The 16,597-nt window shown below is 33.9% G+C and overlaps 1 protein-coding gene across 11 annotated transcripts in view; it reads right to left on the reverse strand.

Annotated features, from left to right (window-relative positions):
- Nucleotides 1-16,597, reverse strand: part of RYR2 (ryanodine receptor 2) — a 456,061-nt gene that overhangs the window by 44,310 nt on the left and 395,154 nt on the right. For all 11 annotated transcript variants that reach the window (XM_069800675.1, XM_069800669.1, XM_069800667.1 and 8 more), the window contains 7 exons: nucleotides 16,469-16,568; nucleotides 15,426-15,505; nucleotides 13,483-13,559; nucleotides 12,128-12,201; nucleotides 4,076-4,156; nucleotides 2,979-3,067; nucleotides 1,248-1,376 (listed from right to left, as the gene is read on the reverse strand). In XM_069800675.1, coding sequence (XP_069656776.1) covers nucleotides 1,248-1,376; nucleotides 2,979-3,067; nucleotides 4,076-4,156; nucleotides 12,128-12,201; nucleotides 13,483-13,559; nucleotides 15,426-15,505; nucleotides 16,469-16,568 — 630 coding nt within the window. The remainder of the gene's footprint in view (nucleotides 1-1,247; nucleotides 1,377-2,978; nucleotides 3,068-4,075; nucleotides 4,157-12,127; nucleotides 12,202-13,482; nucleotides 13,560-15,425; nucleotides 15,506-16,468; nucleotides 16,569-16,597) is intronic.

Consider the following 16,597-nt stretch of genomic DNA (forward strand, 5'->3'; position numbering starts at 1 on the left):
CCTAATAACTATTCTGCCTCCAGTTTAGCAACTCCCAATCTACTAATACAGAACCACAAAAAGTATATTTTCTTGTACCTTTAAACTGTAAATGCTAACGGTGTACAAATCTTCAAGCTGATTCCTCCCTACATAGTTCTGTAAATCAGGAAAAACTTTATAGAAGGTTGATGCAAAATTGGCATAAGGGATTAGAGAATCGGACTCCGGATTTTTTTTTATTCCCTGGCATATTCTGGCTGTTGTAGAACAGTGCTAAAGAATATTCTTCCAAAAATTCCAGCTTCTGAGAAGCAGGAATACAAAATATTTTGAAGACTCAAAGGATAACGCATAAAATCTTTACTATCTAACAACACTACTTGTAATTTGCCAAGTATGTGTACATTAAATACATGTACACATATGTATATAAGCTGCCTCTACTCAGTCCTATTCTATCCCATTATTCAGTCCTATTCTATCACATTTCATCCTCACAAACTATAAAATACTATATTCATAAAAATGATTTGCATTTAAATGAAAACAATATACTAGACACCTAATAGTCTAATGAGATTTTCTCTAACCTCCTTATTATATGCAGAAACAAACTGCAATATTGTTGACTGATTTACATGAGGAGTTAAGAACTAAATTACACTGAATTCCTAACATATCATGGAAGAACTGCAATACTGCTATTTTGACAGAATTGATCCCAATCTCACTTATTGCAGAGCCCACCTCAAGCACATCTGTACAATTCTCAAATGTAATGTGTGACTTCAGTATTTCAAACACAGCATTGATGCCTTACAACAGCCTTAATCCTAACACAAAATACAATCCATCTAATGATCTGTTGACTAAATAGCAACTATGTTTCGTGTTCACCTTAGCTTCTCAATGGATTAAAAGTGAAGACTTTAAAGTGGATAACACTGCTGCAGTCTAGGCCAAATCAAAAAAAAACCAAACCAAACCAAAAAAACCTCTACGATCTTGCATACAACCAAGGATGATTATTTACTAATAAATGTAAATTTCACCAAATTGCTAAGATTCCAAAAGAGTAGTGACAGCTATATATATATTTCAAAACTTCACTTCCTACTTAAATAAATGCACTAAAATAATGCTGAAGCATAAATGCATCTGTATTATATTTCTATCCATGTTATATCTAGCTACATTATGTCTTCATGCCAAAAGTATGATTCATTTTCTTTTAAATCCATAAAATTTCAGTGAAACTCATTTACCTGGATATACTCTGTAAGAGTATTGAAAACTTGTTTTGCAACCTGGATGGCTTTGGAAAAATTTCGTTGTCCTTGCTCATCAATAACATCCTTACCAGAATAATACCAATAGAAATCACTAATGGATTCCTAAAAAACAGTTGTGAGAAGCACAAAGGGATTATGTAATCAAACTGCCTCTAACCAGTTGATCATCAAGATTAGAAAAATAACATTATATAGCATTCTAGTTCTGAAAAGTATTTAGTTTATAAAGGTTTTAAATGACCCCCTCAATGATTCTCAAGTATTACTTCAAGAATTGTACTTTCACCTCAAGGGAATCAACAGGAAAACAAATAAACTGAAATAAATAATTAAAAAACTCCACAGCAAACCTCAAAATAAAATTTAATATTAATAAATTAGATCTGTTGGTATCTTCTCTTAGAGACACAACCGCCTGTATTCTGAAAAGGAGTACTCGGTAGTACTACCATGCTGCATGCTATTCATTAAACAATCTCTCTTTATACTGCATGCTTGACACCTAGTCTATAGTGGGAGCAAATGTTGCTTTCTGTGCATGATTCCTCTTTCCATCTTCCTCAAAGGTGAACTTATTAAAGTTTCAACAAAGCAAGCAATGGAATGAAAATCATTGTGTTGTCCCTGCAACTTCTACAGAATGTGTAAGATAAAAAGAACTGTTGATAACTGCAGCAACTTAAAACCCACCAATTTTCAAAGCCTGCAATTCTCAGACCCAATAAATAAATGGCTAAAGGGAAAACTTAACTAGATCAATTAAAAAAAAAAACCACAGAACAAAATATCCTATCATGCACAGTGATTTTCAGAAAGAAGAGAATAATAGGTAAAAATTATTAACATTTATCACAAAATATGTTTTCATGTCTTTCACATGCTCCAATCTAGAAACAAATTAGATTTTTTTTCATTACTTTCTACTGGGTTGTGACAATGTAATGTTTTCATGTTTAAAGATTAGGGAGATAATTCAAATTAGAGGGTTGAAGGGTTTTTAATATAGCCTTCTGCTTTTGTTTTTTCTTTTTGCTTTTTTTGTTTTCCTCTTTAGAAAATGATGCCCTGTTCTTATGCTTCACTCCATGCCATCCCATGACTATCCATACAGCAGCCCAGTGTTCACACTAAACCAGAACATGGATGAAAAAGCAGCTGGCTGAAGCTTGAACAGTACAAACCACTTTTCAGTCACAGGGTAGTCTCAGTCAACAACTGGGTAATGGTATTCACTGATGCACTTAGCATGTATCTACCTTCTGCCTGCTCTCCTTGTTTAACAGACTCCATTGCATTCTTGCATATAATGGCTGAAATCAGTCTTTCACACTTCTGTCACCTTTGACTCTCTCAGTACAAAATAAAAACTCTTAAAGAACTGTAACCAGTAGAGAATTACAGCCTTTCTCATCAACATGGGCTACAGTGACCAGAATAAATGTCATGACAAATAAATGTTCTCCTCTAATAAAACTGAACATTTTGTGATAAGCATGAAGTTTGACTTTGCTGTAAACAGAACTTTTGTGGCAGCAAACCATGTGTTGCTGAAGCAAATTCCAGAGAAATTAAGAAATTCAGAATCTCCACATACAAGCCTCTGCCTTATGATCAAAATAAATACATTTTTTAAAAAAACTGTAAATATCGTATAGATGCAAGTCATTATTGTCATCTACTTAATTAGTACATAAGTTAACCTACCTGAACTCTTAATAAGTAATCCACAGTGGAAATGATAATATTAACAGTTGTGTTGTTACCAGTCTGAGTTCTCAGGTAATTCTGAAAATCTAAAAATTCAAATAAAATTTTAATTTAAATGTATTGAAGTGTTAGTGACTCGCAAAACTACTCCTGCAAATTAATTCTGATTTAACATGATCTGGGAAAGTAGGAAGCTTAAAGGAACGGATTTTTTTTTTACTTTTTTTTTTTTTTTTGCCACAAAATGTTTTAAGAGTATTAGCATTTCATTGCAGAGAACACATACCAGTGAGCTTCTGAAGCCAGAAGCTTGATTATCTGTTTCACTTGTAGAACTTTAACTTGGTCTTAATTTCATCTCATTTATGACTAATTTTACATCTCTAGAACTCCATCAATATCTACATAATTACACCTAGTATATATCTTGTTAAGCAAAAGCAAAATTAAATAACGTAATTATAGAATTCCTGATTACAAAGTCACAAATATGTCCAACGGCTAAAAAAAATTGTCTTTTTTTTTTCTTTTTCTTCTTCTTTTTCTTTTTCTTCCCTAATAATGACAGGGAGAACACAGGGAAATGTACTTAATAATAAAATACACTTAATATCATGTATTTGTTTAATTTGGTTTTGTATTTTTAAAATAGATGCTACTTCTTCAAGAAAGGTATTGTGTATGTTGCAATTTCACATACAATTCTAACTGACGTTAGTGCCAAATAGTGCACACCCGAAAGCATACAAATGCCAAAAAACAATAAATATACCTTCCTGATATATTGTTCCTCTGAATCTTCACTGTCCAGAAGCTGTAAACCATGTACATTTTCCTATATAAATTTACCTTTCCTATAAGATCAAGATCCAAACCTCATCATTTTGGAAACCATTATCTTTTCTACAAAGTTAAAGCTGATTAAAAAAAAAGGCAATTTAATTCCACATAAATATTTTCTTTTCCCGTAGAGTCTAGCAGCTACTCCACCTTTCATAATATTTTACAAAGGCTACCAAACCTTCAGCAATGAAGAGCTTTTATCTTTAGTTACCATCACCTTGGCTTAGCAGACTGGCAGCCTGCCCACAAACCTGAATTATGTCCTTCACAAAGCAATTGAAGGAAGCGGAAGAGATCACAGGTGAACTCATCATCCTGCATCACCTTTTCTCCTGTAGAAAGGCCAGATAGAAGCAGATTATCACAGGCTGCCAAGTAACACCCCACAGCCCCTGAAGAAAATCTCTATATTTAATTTTCAGAAAGAGAGAAGGGGAGAGAAAATTTATAACCACCAATCTATCTGAAGCACATACGACTTGTGCTTGGCAGATAGTTATCTGGCTAAAAAAAATTAAATTATGAAACTTAATTTTTAATTTATAAATATGGCAGCATGAGCTTGGCAACATTTTACAAATAATCCATGATATACATTCTGGTTTGACATTGCTGGGCATGAATGCTGCATTACATACAAAGGTTAGCACTGGATTAATTTAGTTCCCATTCATCACAAAACAAGGTACTTAAAAATACAGAAAGATATTTAATCAAAAAGTAATGAAAATCATTCCTCAAATAAATTATTAGATTTTAAAATACTCTAAAATAACCCATAAAATTTACAGCTCTGTGCATTCTCAAGAATTATTCAGGCTGAAATATTTGAGGATTTAGCACCTGTCTGCTGCTGAGGCAAAATGGATGTTGGGCATTTGTCTCCCCTGACAAAATAAAGCAATAAACTTATGATGAACTATAACAAATACCAATGTGCTTTACTGAATTAGGCCCTTCAGTTCATTTTTTCGTAAATACCTAATATCCAAATGTATAAAGCTTCAAATCATTTTCTTGATTCTTCACAGGAAACAGCATAGTAAAAAGCCCTCAACTAACACACAATTATTTTGATTACATCAGTACATATAGTTAACTTTGTACACTGACATGTGAAGAGGAAAAACAACCATTCACCCAGGAAAAAAATCACAGCTGAGGAAAATGTAGAACAGCTAATAAAATGACACAGGAAGACAACAACATAGGTGTTCAAAACAATAAGGGCCACCTATTGAAAGTAAGGAAATTCCCATTTAGGACTTTGGAAAAGTATTTGGAATGTGTACGGCAACAAAAATGGAAGCCATAAAAAGTTCCACTTTTTAAGAATATACATCATCTGAATATGCGGCCAAGTGCTATTTGTGGACAACAAAAGGAAAGGAGATAAAAATGTTAGCAAACTGCAAAAGAATTTGGAAGATTTTTTTTTTTTTATGGGGAGATATTTTAGGCTTTTATCTGAACTTCAAAATCCCATGTCTACAAAGACAGTATTTCTAGTGAGTGAACAGAAGGAAACCAGAAGAGTGAGGAAATGAATTAAAATTTTAAAGAAAAGAAAAAGCTTTTTTCAAAAAGGTTATAGACAATAATAATTATAGTAACAATCACTGACATGCTGTTATATTGGTGGATAATCCCAATTATAATGTCTACATTTATAAATTATTCTATTATTATCATTACATTATTATAGCTGAATTGCAAACAATATTTAGTACAGTTTGGAATATATTTAAACATGAACATGATCAGAAGTTTAACTTTACATAGTCATGAACAAGTTCAAGCTAATGGAACTTATCAATCCACAGCCTGTGAATTTTATATTGAGAAGCTTCAGTACAATGGTAGGATTAGGAAGCAAAAGCATTTTGAAAACTAATATGAATATTTTAAAAGTACACAATTTCACTCTTGCCATCAAGACATACTGTTTGGTATTAAAAGCACATATCACCAAAGTATATGCCAACACGTAGGAAAAGGTAAAATGCTCTTCCTCCTAATTCCAGATGTGTACTTTTGGTGGTGGCAAACAATATGCAATTCTTTCTCCAAGAATGAGCCAAATACTATAAATGACATTCCATGACATTTTTCTCCATCCCAGATATAAATACCAGACATATAGTTTTTCAGTCACAGAAGACTGAAAACCCTTTCAGCTAATTAAACAATGAAAAACAAATGAGTGTTTCTGTCAGTGCTGATTAATGTATACATACAATATATGCCAGAGAAGGCAAGAAGGCAAAATCAAGAGGTGCCTGTGCATTCAAAATTATATTATTCAAATAAATGAGTGTTTCTGTCAGTGCTGATTAATGTATACATACAATATATGCCAGAGAAGGCAAGAAGGCAAAATCAAGAGGTGCCTGTGCATTTAAAATTATATTATTCAACATTATATGCAGGTTCAGCCGTGCAAGATACTTTCACATGTTGCTGGCCAAAGGCCAGAGTATAGCATATCCTGCAGGATTAGTCACTTTCTTTTTTTTTAATTTAACTGAACTCCTGTCATGCTTAAAGTTACACTTGGAGTCACAAGCTTTGTTGATCTAGATGAATATTTATATTTTGCAAAAATAAGCATTACAGAAAGCCAAATATTTGGTGGAGCCTGTGCCTTCACATATGCAATATGTGTAACTTGACTGCTGTGATTTTACAAAATAACTCACAAGGAAAATTGCTGATGTATTACAGCTGGAAAAATCAAGCCCATAAAGGGCCCGACCATGTATTTCTTGCACATCAAGATATCAATGAAACGAAGCCATTTGTATGAATAAGACTACAGAATAAATTACAGTTTAATATTTTTCCACCTCTATTTTTCTTGCCCTCTTATCAAGCAAGATTTTTCAGAACAAGAGGGAAAACACATTTCAAGTTAAAATGTTAAGAGTTACACAGATTAATTCATGAAGTAACCTTCTGGCTTTTAGTACACCCACTGAAATTTAGGAGTTTTTGTAAAATAAGTCCCTGTTTTAATACTGGAAAGGTTTGGAAGGGTCTTTTAACTAGCTCCAGTGTAAAGAAATCACAAAATGAATACAAGTTATTGCAAAATTCTGCAAAATCAGGAGGCGTTTAGGTATATCATTTCACATAAACTGAAAGATCCATTCCTTTTGGAAATATTTTTACATATTTCAAAATGAAGCAAAAAAAACCCTGTTTCAAACAGCTTGGCCACACTAAGATTTAAAATAATCCTGGTTTTCAATTTCTACAGCTGATCAAAATCTGATTAAAACCAATGTTGGTATTGACAGGAATTTTAATTTTCAGATGTTATTTACTGTCTGCAAGAGGTGTCTCACTGGCAACTACAAAACTGAAGTACAGATCCATTTCCTTCTATAAAATCTAAGAGAACAACCTTTGCTGCTGTGCACACAAATTCATGCCAGTACACACAAAGATTTGCATAGATAATGCACTTACAAACATACACACTGCATATAGTATGACTTAGGTTGTCATGAAACCATGTTCTTTAATTTCTGTTGATATGATGTATATTCTGGCATATATTTGCTTAGACATTAAAATGCTGCCATTGCTCATGCTGTATGTAAATGATATGGCTACACACATGAAGCCTTTAAGCCTGTAGTTTTTGCAAAACTGGTAGCTTGTGTTTGTGATGTATAGGAACAGAGGTATCATGTGTAGGAAATGATAAAAAGATCAAATGAAAATGAAATACATAAGTTTTTTTCCTTGAAAGTGCATGTGTCCAAGTTTAATAACTCTCTCTCTCTCTTTTTTTTTTTTTTTTAAAAAACTGAATGGGAAAGATCTGACTTCTATTACTGCTCAGAAACATTGGTCTGATGCTACATATTACAGAAATATACAAATACTTTCAGCTTTCAAAAAGGAACGGGGCTCCTTCTTGGTTGCTGTTAAGCAAGAGCAAAGCTCTCCTATGATAAACCAAGTGAATTCCTTCTTATCACAAGACCTGGGCAATATCAGGTTGGATTGTGACTGCTGCATGCCTTTGAATTCTCAATAATCTGATTCAAATAAGAAAAGCAGTTGTTTTCTCACTGAGTTACATGTAACAATTTCTCCGAACTGAAGCTACTTAAGTTCCCTTTTCAATGCAAACACTGTTTCAAATACAGTGATATAAAGGCAGAAAACACCCCTCCAGTGTAGGCTACAGTGGATCACACAGATTTAAACATCCACTTTAAGTGTGACTAGGTTGGTGAAGGATAAAAGCATACTTATTGATTTCGCATTATGAATGGCTGAAAATAGCCCTGATGTGTACCCTCATTATAGCTATTTATTATATGGCATGTGTACCACTCTCAGTCAGTTTAATAGAAAGTCCTTTAAGGCTTACTATCAGATCAAATTTAATTCTAAAATTATATTTTATTAAAATAAGCCTTCTGAGAACTTATGGAGAAACAAAATAATGCCATGCTACAATATTAAAAGATTAAAAATAAAAACAGAGCTTTCCTGACAAAAAGGGGAAAAAAAGGTAAAATAATCTAAGTGTAAACTTAACATCTTAAATTTTTTACTTCATATGATAAGTAAAACAAGTCTCTCCAATGAGAAAAACATTGCACTTTCAAGATTTTAGTGACTTACAGTGAAATAGCATAGAGTATGAGTGTTAAATGCAAAATGAAAAACCATTGCAAGATAATAAGCATTTCTACATGTCTTTGGGTTTGAACCCCCCTTTTTTGAAAAGGAAACAGAACAATCAAAACAAAATACATACAGAAGAAACAACATTGAGTACATCACAAAAACAAGTAAGAAACACATTGGCTAAAGAACCATCAATGTTGTTACCAGTGGGGGTTCCAGGGTTTGGAAAGGGAAGGTAGTACCAGTCAGAGGAAAATCAGGACAAGGAGCTTACGATGCGGACAGCACAAAGAAACAGTTGGAATAGAGCAATAAATCTCACATCCATGTTGACTCAGTACAGGGCTTTCTATGTATTGCCAAGGTGGACATGGGACCCGAAACAAGCACTGCCCTTGAGGAAAAGTTGACTCTATTCCCATAAGTGTCAACAGCAGTTTTTCTTCGACTTTGGCAAGAATAGTTTCAGGCTTGTAAGTCATAAACTCGATGACAATTACTCATTAATATGCTTCTGCATCAGATTCAGATGACATGAGAAACAGGCTACAGTGCACATTTTATATCCCATCATTCCCTTGGGAATCAATAAAATGATCTTTAATTGAGGTGTAATTAATTAGTTCTGGAGTAAGTATCTCCCTCGAAAAAAGGAATGGGAGAAAACATTTCCACATCTCTGGTACTTTCTTTGCAGTATTTACAGATGTTTATTCAAAGGATTCCAAACAGACATATGATCTCAGGTATCCCATAAAATCTAGGATACTTTGAAACTGTTCATTACAGGAGTTTCCCCACAGACACACTGGCTGGGCTTTCATAATGCTATCAGTTATTAATACCAGTACATCTACAGCTCTTATGTAAACTACTTTTCAATTAATTGAAAAAGGTGTGCTTCATAATGCAAAAAAATACTATTATTTGAAAGTAGCATAATATCAAGAATAATGTAACCCTGGAAAGGAAAAGTTTTGGTTTGACTTTGTTCTGTTTTCTTGTATTTTCAACAGCTGGATGTTAATACATAAAAAAAGTGCTGTTAGCAAATATTATCCCTTTGTGCCAAGAAATCTTTGACATAGTGTGATTACCATATCTTGACATTGCTGCTGCTCAGTAACAAAGAAAACAAAAAAACATGATGCTAAGTGTAGAATTTTGTTAGTCTGCCAAATAAAAATTTCCACTGAGAAAACAAGTAAAAATCCAGACCATCCCCCTCCCCAACATTTGGCTAATGAAAAGATATCTGCTGTGTTTGAGCTTATTGTTTCTGCTGAATGGTATACACATTTTGTATTTTAAATTCTTATTCCTCATGGTGACGGGAACATCTCATGGCAACTGCTCCTACAAAGCTCTTCCTTTACTTGAAGTTAGGAACCTTTGAGATATAGGAACCTTAACACATCAAGTAGCTTTCAGAGCAAGGAAGAACCACCTGTAAACATTATTGATTCCTCTAAATTAGTGATGCACCACCTCTTTCTTGTATCAACTCCTGACTGCATTAGATAAACCTAGCCAGTGGCAAGTCCTCTCCTTACTAACCACCCTCAAATCCTCACTGGATCCACCACTGATTTCCTGTGCTTGCACAAATCAATGCAGCGATAAAGCCACATTCAATACACAACATAAATACTACAGGAGGACTATAGCACAAGGCTTTGTGTATGTATAGGTATACTTTTTTTTTTTTTTTTAAACATTCATCCATTGCAAATACTGGGCTCACTAAAATGAAAAGAAATTTAAAAGAACAGGAAAAAAAAAAAAAGAGTTTAAAAAAGCTTGCTGCTCTTACATCTAGTGTGCCAGTCACTGTGCAAATCCTGAGAAAGGAAGGAAGAACAACGTGGGGAGCGTTGACACAAAACCCAAGAATTTTTGAATACGTAATTGTAATAATAATAGAAGAGAACCCACTAGTTTAAGTCGTACAGGAACAATAAATCTAATGGTGCTCAGGAGCTGTACAGTGCTGACACAAAGCTAAGAGCAGGAAAAATAAAGAATAGGCAGTTGTTTTTAATAATTACCACGCTCATGAGTGATGACTGAGGAAGGGAGGACAGGACAATTAGGTCAAAGAAAAAGAAACAGGGGAAAAAAGAAAAAAAAGGTTGAGAAATAGTTTTTAGCAAATACAAAATATAGTTAGTATTGGTTTTGGCAAAATTAGTTCTGTACTAAAAGAGAAAGATCAAATAAACAGAAAAGAAAAAAAGTCCCTCCAATGAGGAAGCACAAAAATACTCTAATATAGGTAGAGTCAATTATGCAGCATTTAAGATTTATTTATAATTTCATGCAAAATCAGTCATTTCTAGAAACAGAGGCAGCAGTCAAAAGAAAAATGAACCGATATCTTGAGAGTCCATTTCAAAATCCAACATTATAGACAATAAATTTAATTACTTAGTAGTAGAAATGTTGTCCAAAAGAGCAAAATATTGTGCAGAATAATCTTCAGTAAAATATGAAAGTAATGGCCAAAACCCTGTATGCCAGATAGCTGCATCCATGCTCAATCCATGACCTTGTGACAAAATTTTATCCACATGGGTTCACTTTATTTTGTTTACTCATGGAAGTCTAGCAGGATTTGATCTATAATTTAAAATGTGGGAGCACTTCTGGAGAAGCAGCTTTTATGATTGTTTTTGAAGTCATTCAGTCAAATTTAATTGTTCATTATTTTGATTTGAGACAAGCAGTTAAATATTCAAGAAATATGCCACATAAAAGAGCTACAGTCACAATAGCCAATGAGATATGCAGTTTTGCAGGTATGAATTATGAACGCCAAATGCAATAATGATTATACAGTCAAGCTTTTTTACCTTGTTTTTAAGATAAAAAAACATGTTAAAAGATTAGGTCACTGTAGGATTAAACATAAAAATGCATTGTAAAAAATACTGAAGATACAGGGAGAAAATGTGCTTTGGTAGCTCTATTAAGTCACATACAAATGAACCTAATGTTTCCAGACAATCACAGTAAGGGGGTAGTAGAACTTACTGTCAGACAGAAGAAAGAAATTGACAGTGAACTGACAACACAGAGGGTACAAAGCCAAATTGGTTCAAAGGCAAAAGTAAAGCAAAAATTTTGTAATATTTCCCCAAAGACAAACAGAAAAGAATTATTTCAAAGAAAAAGCTTTCCCAGCAGACTTTTTTCCAAACAGCAGATACAGTTCCCTCGACCTCTAATATTTAACTTATGGCTTAACTAAATTGTCTGGTTTTCATTCCAGCCAAGACAGTTTGAGAAATCATGTGGGAACTCTTAATTTCATTTTATGCTGGAACTGGTTAGGGACTTCTGAAATGTTTTACATGCATAAACACTGCTGTTTATAACTAGCATCTGTTTTCAATTTTACATGTAATGTCTTCACTTCTTCAGAATGATGGGTAAGAGTCCTCTGAGACTGTTCTGAAACTCAACATATGCTAGTGATTTACTATTGACAAGCATGGGCTTAGGTAGGCCAATTAAATATAAACCACTCTTAGGAATCATATTTTAGCTTCAGCCTCTAGATATGTATTTACAGGGTTCTTTCAAATTCAGCTTGCTTCTGCAAAATGTAAAAGAGAAAAGTTCACAGGTCATTTCTGTTAAATTGATAGTACCTGATCCCTCTTCAGTCACCATGCCAAGGCCTTCTGCTTTGTTCTGACGTTCAAACGCATTTAGGTCAAGAACACTGCAATGAGAAAAATGACATTTGTCCTGTGATTAATTAAATATATGCAATATTTCATTTTGTGAAAGATAGAGAAGGATTTGTGATTTCATTTAAGTATATAATCATACTAGTGTCAAGAAGATACATTTCAGTGGCTTAACGTGTGTCTGCTGCGAGATTACAAAACTCAGCTCTACAGACTTAACCTGCTTTTGCCCTGCAAATGACAACAGAATTTAGCTCTTTATGATTGACCAAAAAAAGGGAATCTATGTGTCTATGATATACATACATATTTTAGGGGTTACAAAGAAGCCATATTATTGACTACTTTAATATTATAGGCCAGTTCATCCCAAGCAGCAAGGTCCATTAAGAAACTATGTCATTAGTTCCACTCAGTGTTCCTCTCCCTCTATGTTCTGAAAAACCAAAACTGCCAAAGGGCAATATGTATTCAACGAACAGATTTAAGGAACATATACTCTTACATATTTCCATTTGTGAATCTGCAAAGTTCTGCCTTTCATGGCTTAGCATGTCAGCTAGCCATGGATAACTTTTGCTCATAAGCAAGAATGTTTATGAAAGTCAGATGAATGTAGATGAACCACAGCAGTAGTTCTGCTGGCAAGAAACCTCACTGATTTCAGAATGAAACTTGGCCAAAGACAGTGTTAAGAAAAAAGGATATAACATGGTGCCCTTGACATAAGAGAAGATGGAACCACTTGATCCAGGAAGCCCCTTTTAGTCCTATGTTTTATGTTCATTAATACATTATTTATTGACATGATTTATTCTTAGGAATTATATATAAAGCATTTTTATATATATATTTATAACTATAAAATCAATATAAACTGTCAAGAAGCATGAATGGACAAAAAAGTCACAGTACCTTCACAGTTTATTAAAACACAATATTCCGTTCCTTTATCTGCCTTCTAAAAAGTCCTATTAATAGTTCTAAGAAAGTATAAACATCTTTATGATTACTTACTATTGATCATTTACCTGGTCTCTGCAAGATTACGGGATACCTCCAGAGTTAAGAAATCGTCCCTGAGGAATGCTCCTAACTCTGGAGTTGTGTTCTGGCATATCTCAAGTAGACACAAATGCCATAAACATTTGTGAAAAGAGCTCTTTTACCAAGGTAGATCCCCCAAACTAGCGCATTACAGTCCCCAGGTGGTGTTTGCAAAAAGCATGCAGAGGATCTTTCCAAAACTGTAAATCCTGTGGAATAAAACCTAAATGCAAAATAATAATTTTTTAAAGTAGATATTTTCTTACCTACAGGACTGCATAAGACCAGCAAGGCTCTGAAAGAACCCGACATCCTTTTTATCCTTGAGGTAGTCAAGCATTTTCTGCAGTAAACACAAATATTTCATGCAGAGAATTAATATTTATACTATGTGTTAATCTAGTTAACTTAATACTATATGGATTCTAGATTCCTAGTGATGCTGGTGGTTTGAAATACCTCTAATATTTACAAATTAGATAAAAGAATCTTGCAGAGAAAAATCCAGGTATCAAAAGTAAAAAGAACATTTAATGTTCATGTCCTTTACAGAAAAGAAGGTCATCCATTTTGGATATTCATTCCTAAAATATTGAAAGTAAAGATAGTTACTAAAGTCAACACAGCCAGCAGAATTTAGTGTTTAATATAAGCACAATCTTGCCACTACTAGGCCACAAATTTGTATTGACACTACCATTTCAGCACTGGACTGGGCTTGTCATAACCTCAGTTTGGTTTAGATTATTTTAGCTGCAACAGCATTTTAGTCATATGTGTATTTTTTAAATCTGTTTTAGCTTTATTGTCATGGGTAATACCTATCTGATAATAGATTACAATAACGAGAGGTTAGTCAGTGCAGTGAACTCTGATTCTAGAATGCAATCTGTTGTTGAGTGATGACACCAGAGGTCCCAGTTGTGAACAAAACCCACAATGCTCAAAGATCAATCTTAGTAGGAATGTTACAAGAATTCACACTGTGAATCAGGTGAAACTCTTTTCGCAAATAACAAAAATAATGGGAAAAATGGATAATAAGTAACCTCCAAAATGAAAGAGCACATAAGCAAATAGTGTTAACAAAATGTATCAGCATAACCCCAAGTAGACCCAAGATCACAGAAAAAGAACACCCCCATCAACAACACCGTAGTAATCAAAGCAAAGAACTCCAGAGGATGATGATGACTACTTTTCAAAACTACTTCTGTACCTCTCCCCCCACCCATACCATTCTTCCCAAAGAAGTCTGAAGAGTTGATCTTAGGACCTAAAGGAAAATTGGAAAGGTGAGCATAACACCAGAAAAAACAGGTGGAAATGAGGCAACTGAAAAAATAACAATTCTAACTGTATTATTGATGCTTTTATAAGTACGTAATTTAGACTAGTAGTATTAGTATTATTGTAACCATACTAATAACTGTTTCCTTCATTCTAATTAGTTAAGATTTTATCGAGTAATTTTTAAAAATTTAGATTGTAGCATTACAAATTCAGATTAAATAACTAAATAAGTGGTTGCTTAACTTGGGACCTTAACTGTTCCCAGTTGTCTGTATTCTTCACATTGTCCTACAGCAATACAGTAATGGAAGGAATGAAGCCTTCTGGGCTCAGGAATGTTCAACTAGTCCAGAACACTGAATGTACTCTGTATCAGTCACTTCTCCTCAACAGTGCAGAATACTGTTAATATATCAGACTTGTCCACTGCTCACCACATTGTCTTACTATGGATTAGTAAATCAAGTCTGGGTTCTCTGCTTTTATCATGAAGACTCTCCATGGCATAAGCTAAGGACTTCTGAAGTTGTATAACATTTTTTTTTAGTGACGATGGGGGCCAGCAATTTTGCTCTGCTGGCTACAGGACAATGGCAATCTCCCAAGAAATCCTTCCCTCCCACAGAATTCTTCTAGAAGTTAATGCTTTAACATAATATTTCCCCTTTCTAGCTGAAGTGCAAAATAAATTTCTTCTAGCCTTGTATTCTATAGTTTAATTATAAATATATGAATAAGAAATATATAACTAGCAAACAAGGTACTTTTGTACACTATTTTCTTCTGGGAACGAGAGTAAGAGGATAAACAGCATCTGAGAAATTGTCACATTACATAATGCACTACTACAATAGTAATGGCCGTGGTATAAAGACCTATACTGACTAGAATGGGTGAAAATAGATTAGTACCTTACCTGTTGAACGGTAGAATTTCCTCCATTTAAGATGGCAATCCCTAGCTTTAGGGTAGCTGCAACCATTGGCCCCATCTCACCTTAAAATGATTTTAAAATATACTTTTAGATCACATATAAAAATATGAATGTTCTATTAACTTATCCATGCAATGACTTAAATGGTAATTTATCAGGAGAGGCTTTTGTGTTTCTCTTGTAAAACAGACCTATTTTTGTTTCACGATCTCTAGTGTGACACAGTATCTTCCTGAGTGCCTACAGACATAGTGTAATGCATACACAGCACACAAAAGCAGCAAGATATAAGACAGGAAGAAGTGAACTCAATGGATATAAATCACATTTCATTCGCTAGAGCATCCAAAAGTTGATTTAAGGCTGGGTGCACAATTTTAAGCTAGCTTACAAGTTTAACAATGTGCCTCCTCTGCACAGCAGTTTACATATTTTTTTCCTGTTTCTTCAGATAATGACGGTGATCCAAAGCATTTAGTTACAGTAAATGAAATTTGTAAACAGGAATTTTTAAAACATCACTACTGTAGAAACAAATCACAGAACAGACAACGAAAGCGTCAAACCTTACAGTAAGATGGTGTCTAAGGGACAAAAACATCATTTACACTTCTGAAATGTTTTATCAAAGTACACCAATAAAGTAGATATTTGGGGAGGGGGGGGGGGGGAAGGACCAAAGTCTACACCTACTTCAGAACTGTACACATCCCAGAATTTGGGGGCCTTTTTGTCATTGCATACTGCTAAAGCTATGAACTTTTTCACACTTCCTCTCTATCATCACTAGAAAAATTAATAATAATAATAGTAATAATAATAATAACAACAACAATAACAACCTCATAAGAATTATTTATTATACTTCTCTGGATTAGCTCTCCATAATTTTTGAAACTTTGGGTGCATTTTGAAAGCAAACTTTAGTGCCAAACATCTGCAGGTTTTGCCCAATAAGAATTACAATAATTTCAAAGATCACTAGAAATAAGGTTTAATATGTTTTGTGGTGTAGATTACATTACCTTTACTAGCACTGATTGTCTGCAGAACCATCTCAGCAGCACCCCGGTCATGCAGTCTGGCTTGTTGATACAGAAGTTTTTGCTTTTCCATTTCTTTTTCCTGAATAAAAATTCCAGTCATTTAAGATG

Source organism: Haliaeetus albicilla, chromosome 13 (genome assembly GCF_947461875.1).
Source record: "Haliaeetus albicilla chromosome 13, bHalAlb1.1, whole genome shotgun sequence".
Taxonomy (NCBI): Eukaryota; Metazoa; Chordata; class Aves; order Accipitriformes; family Accipitridae; genus Haliaeetus; species Haliaeetus albicilla.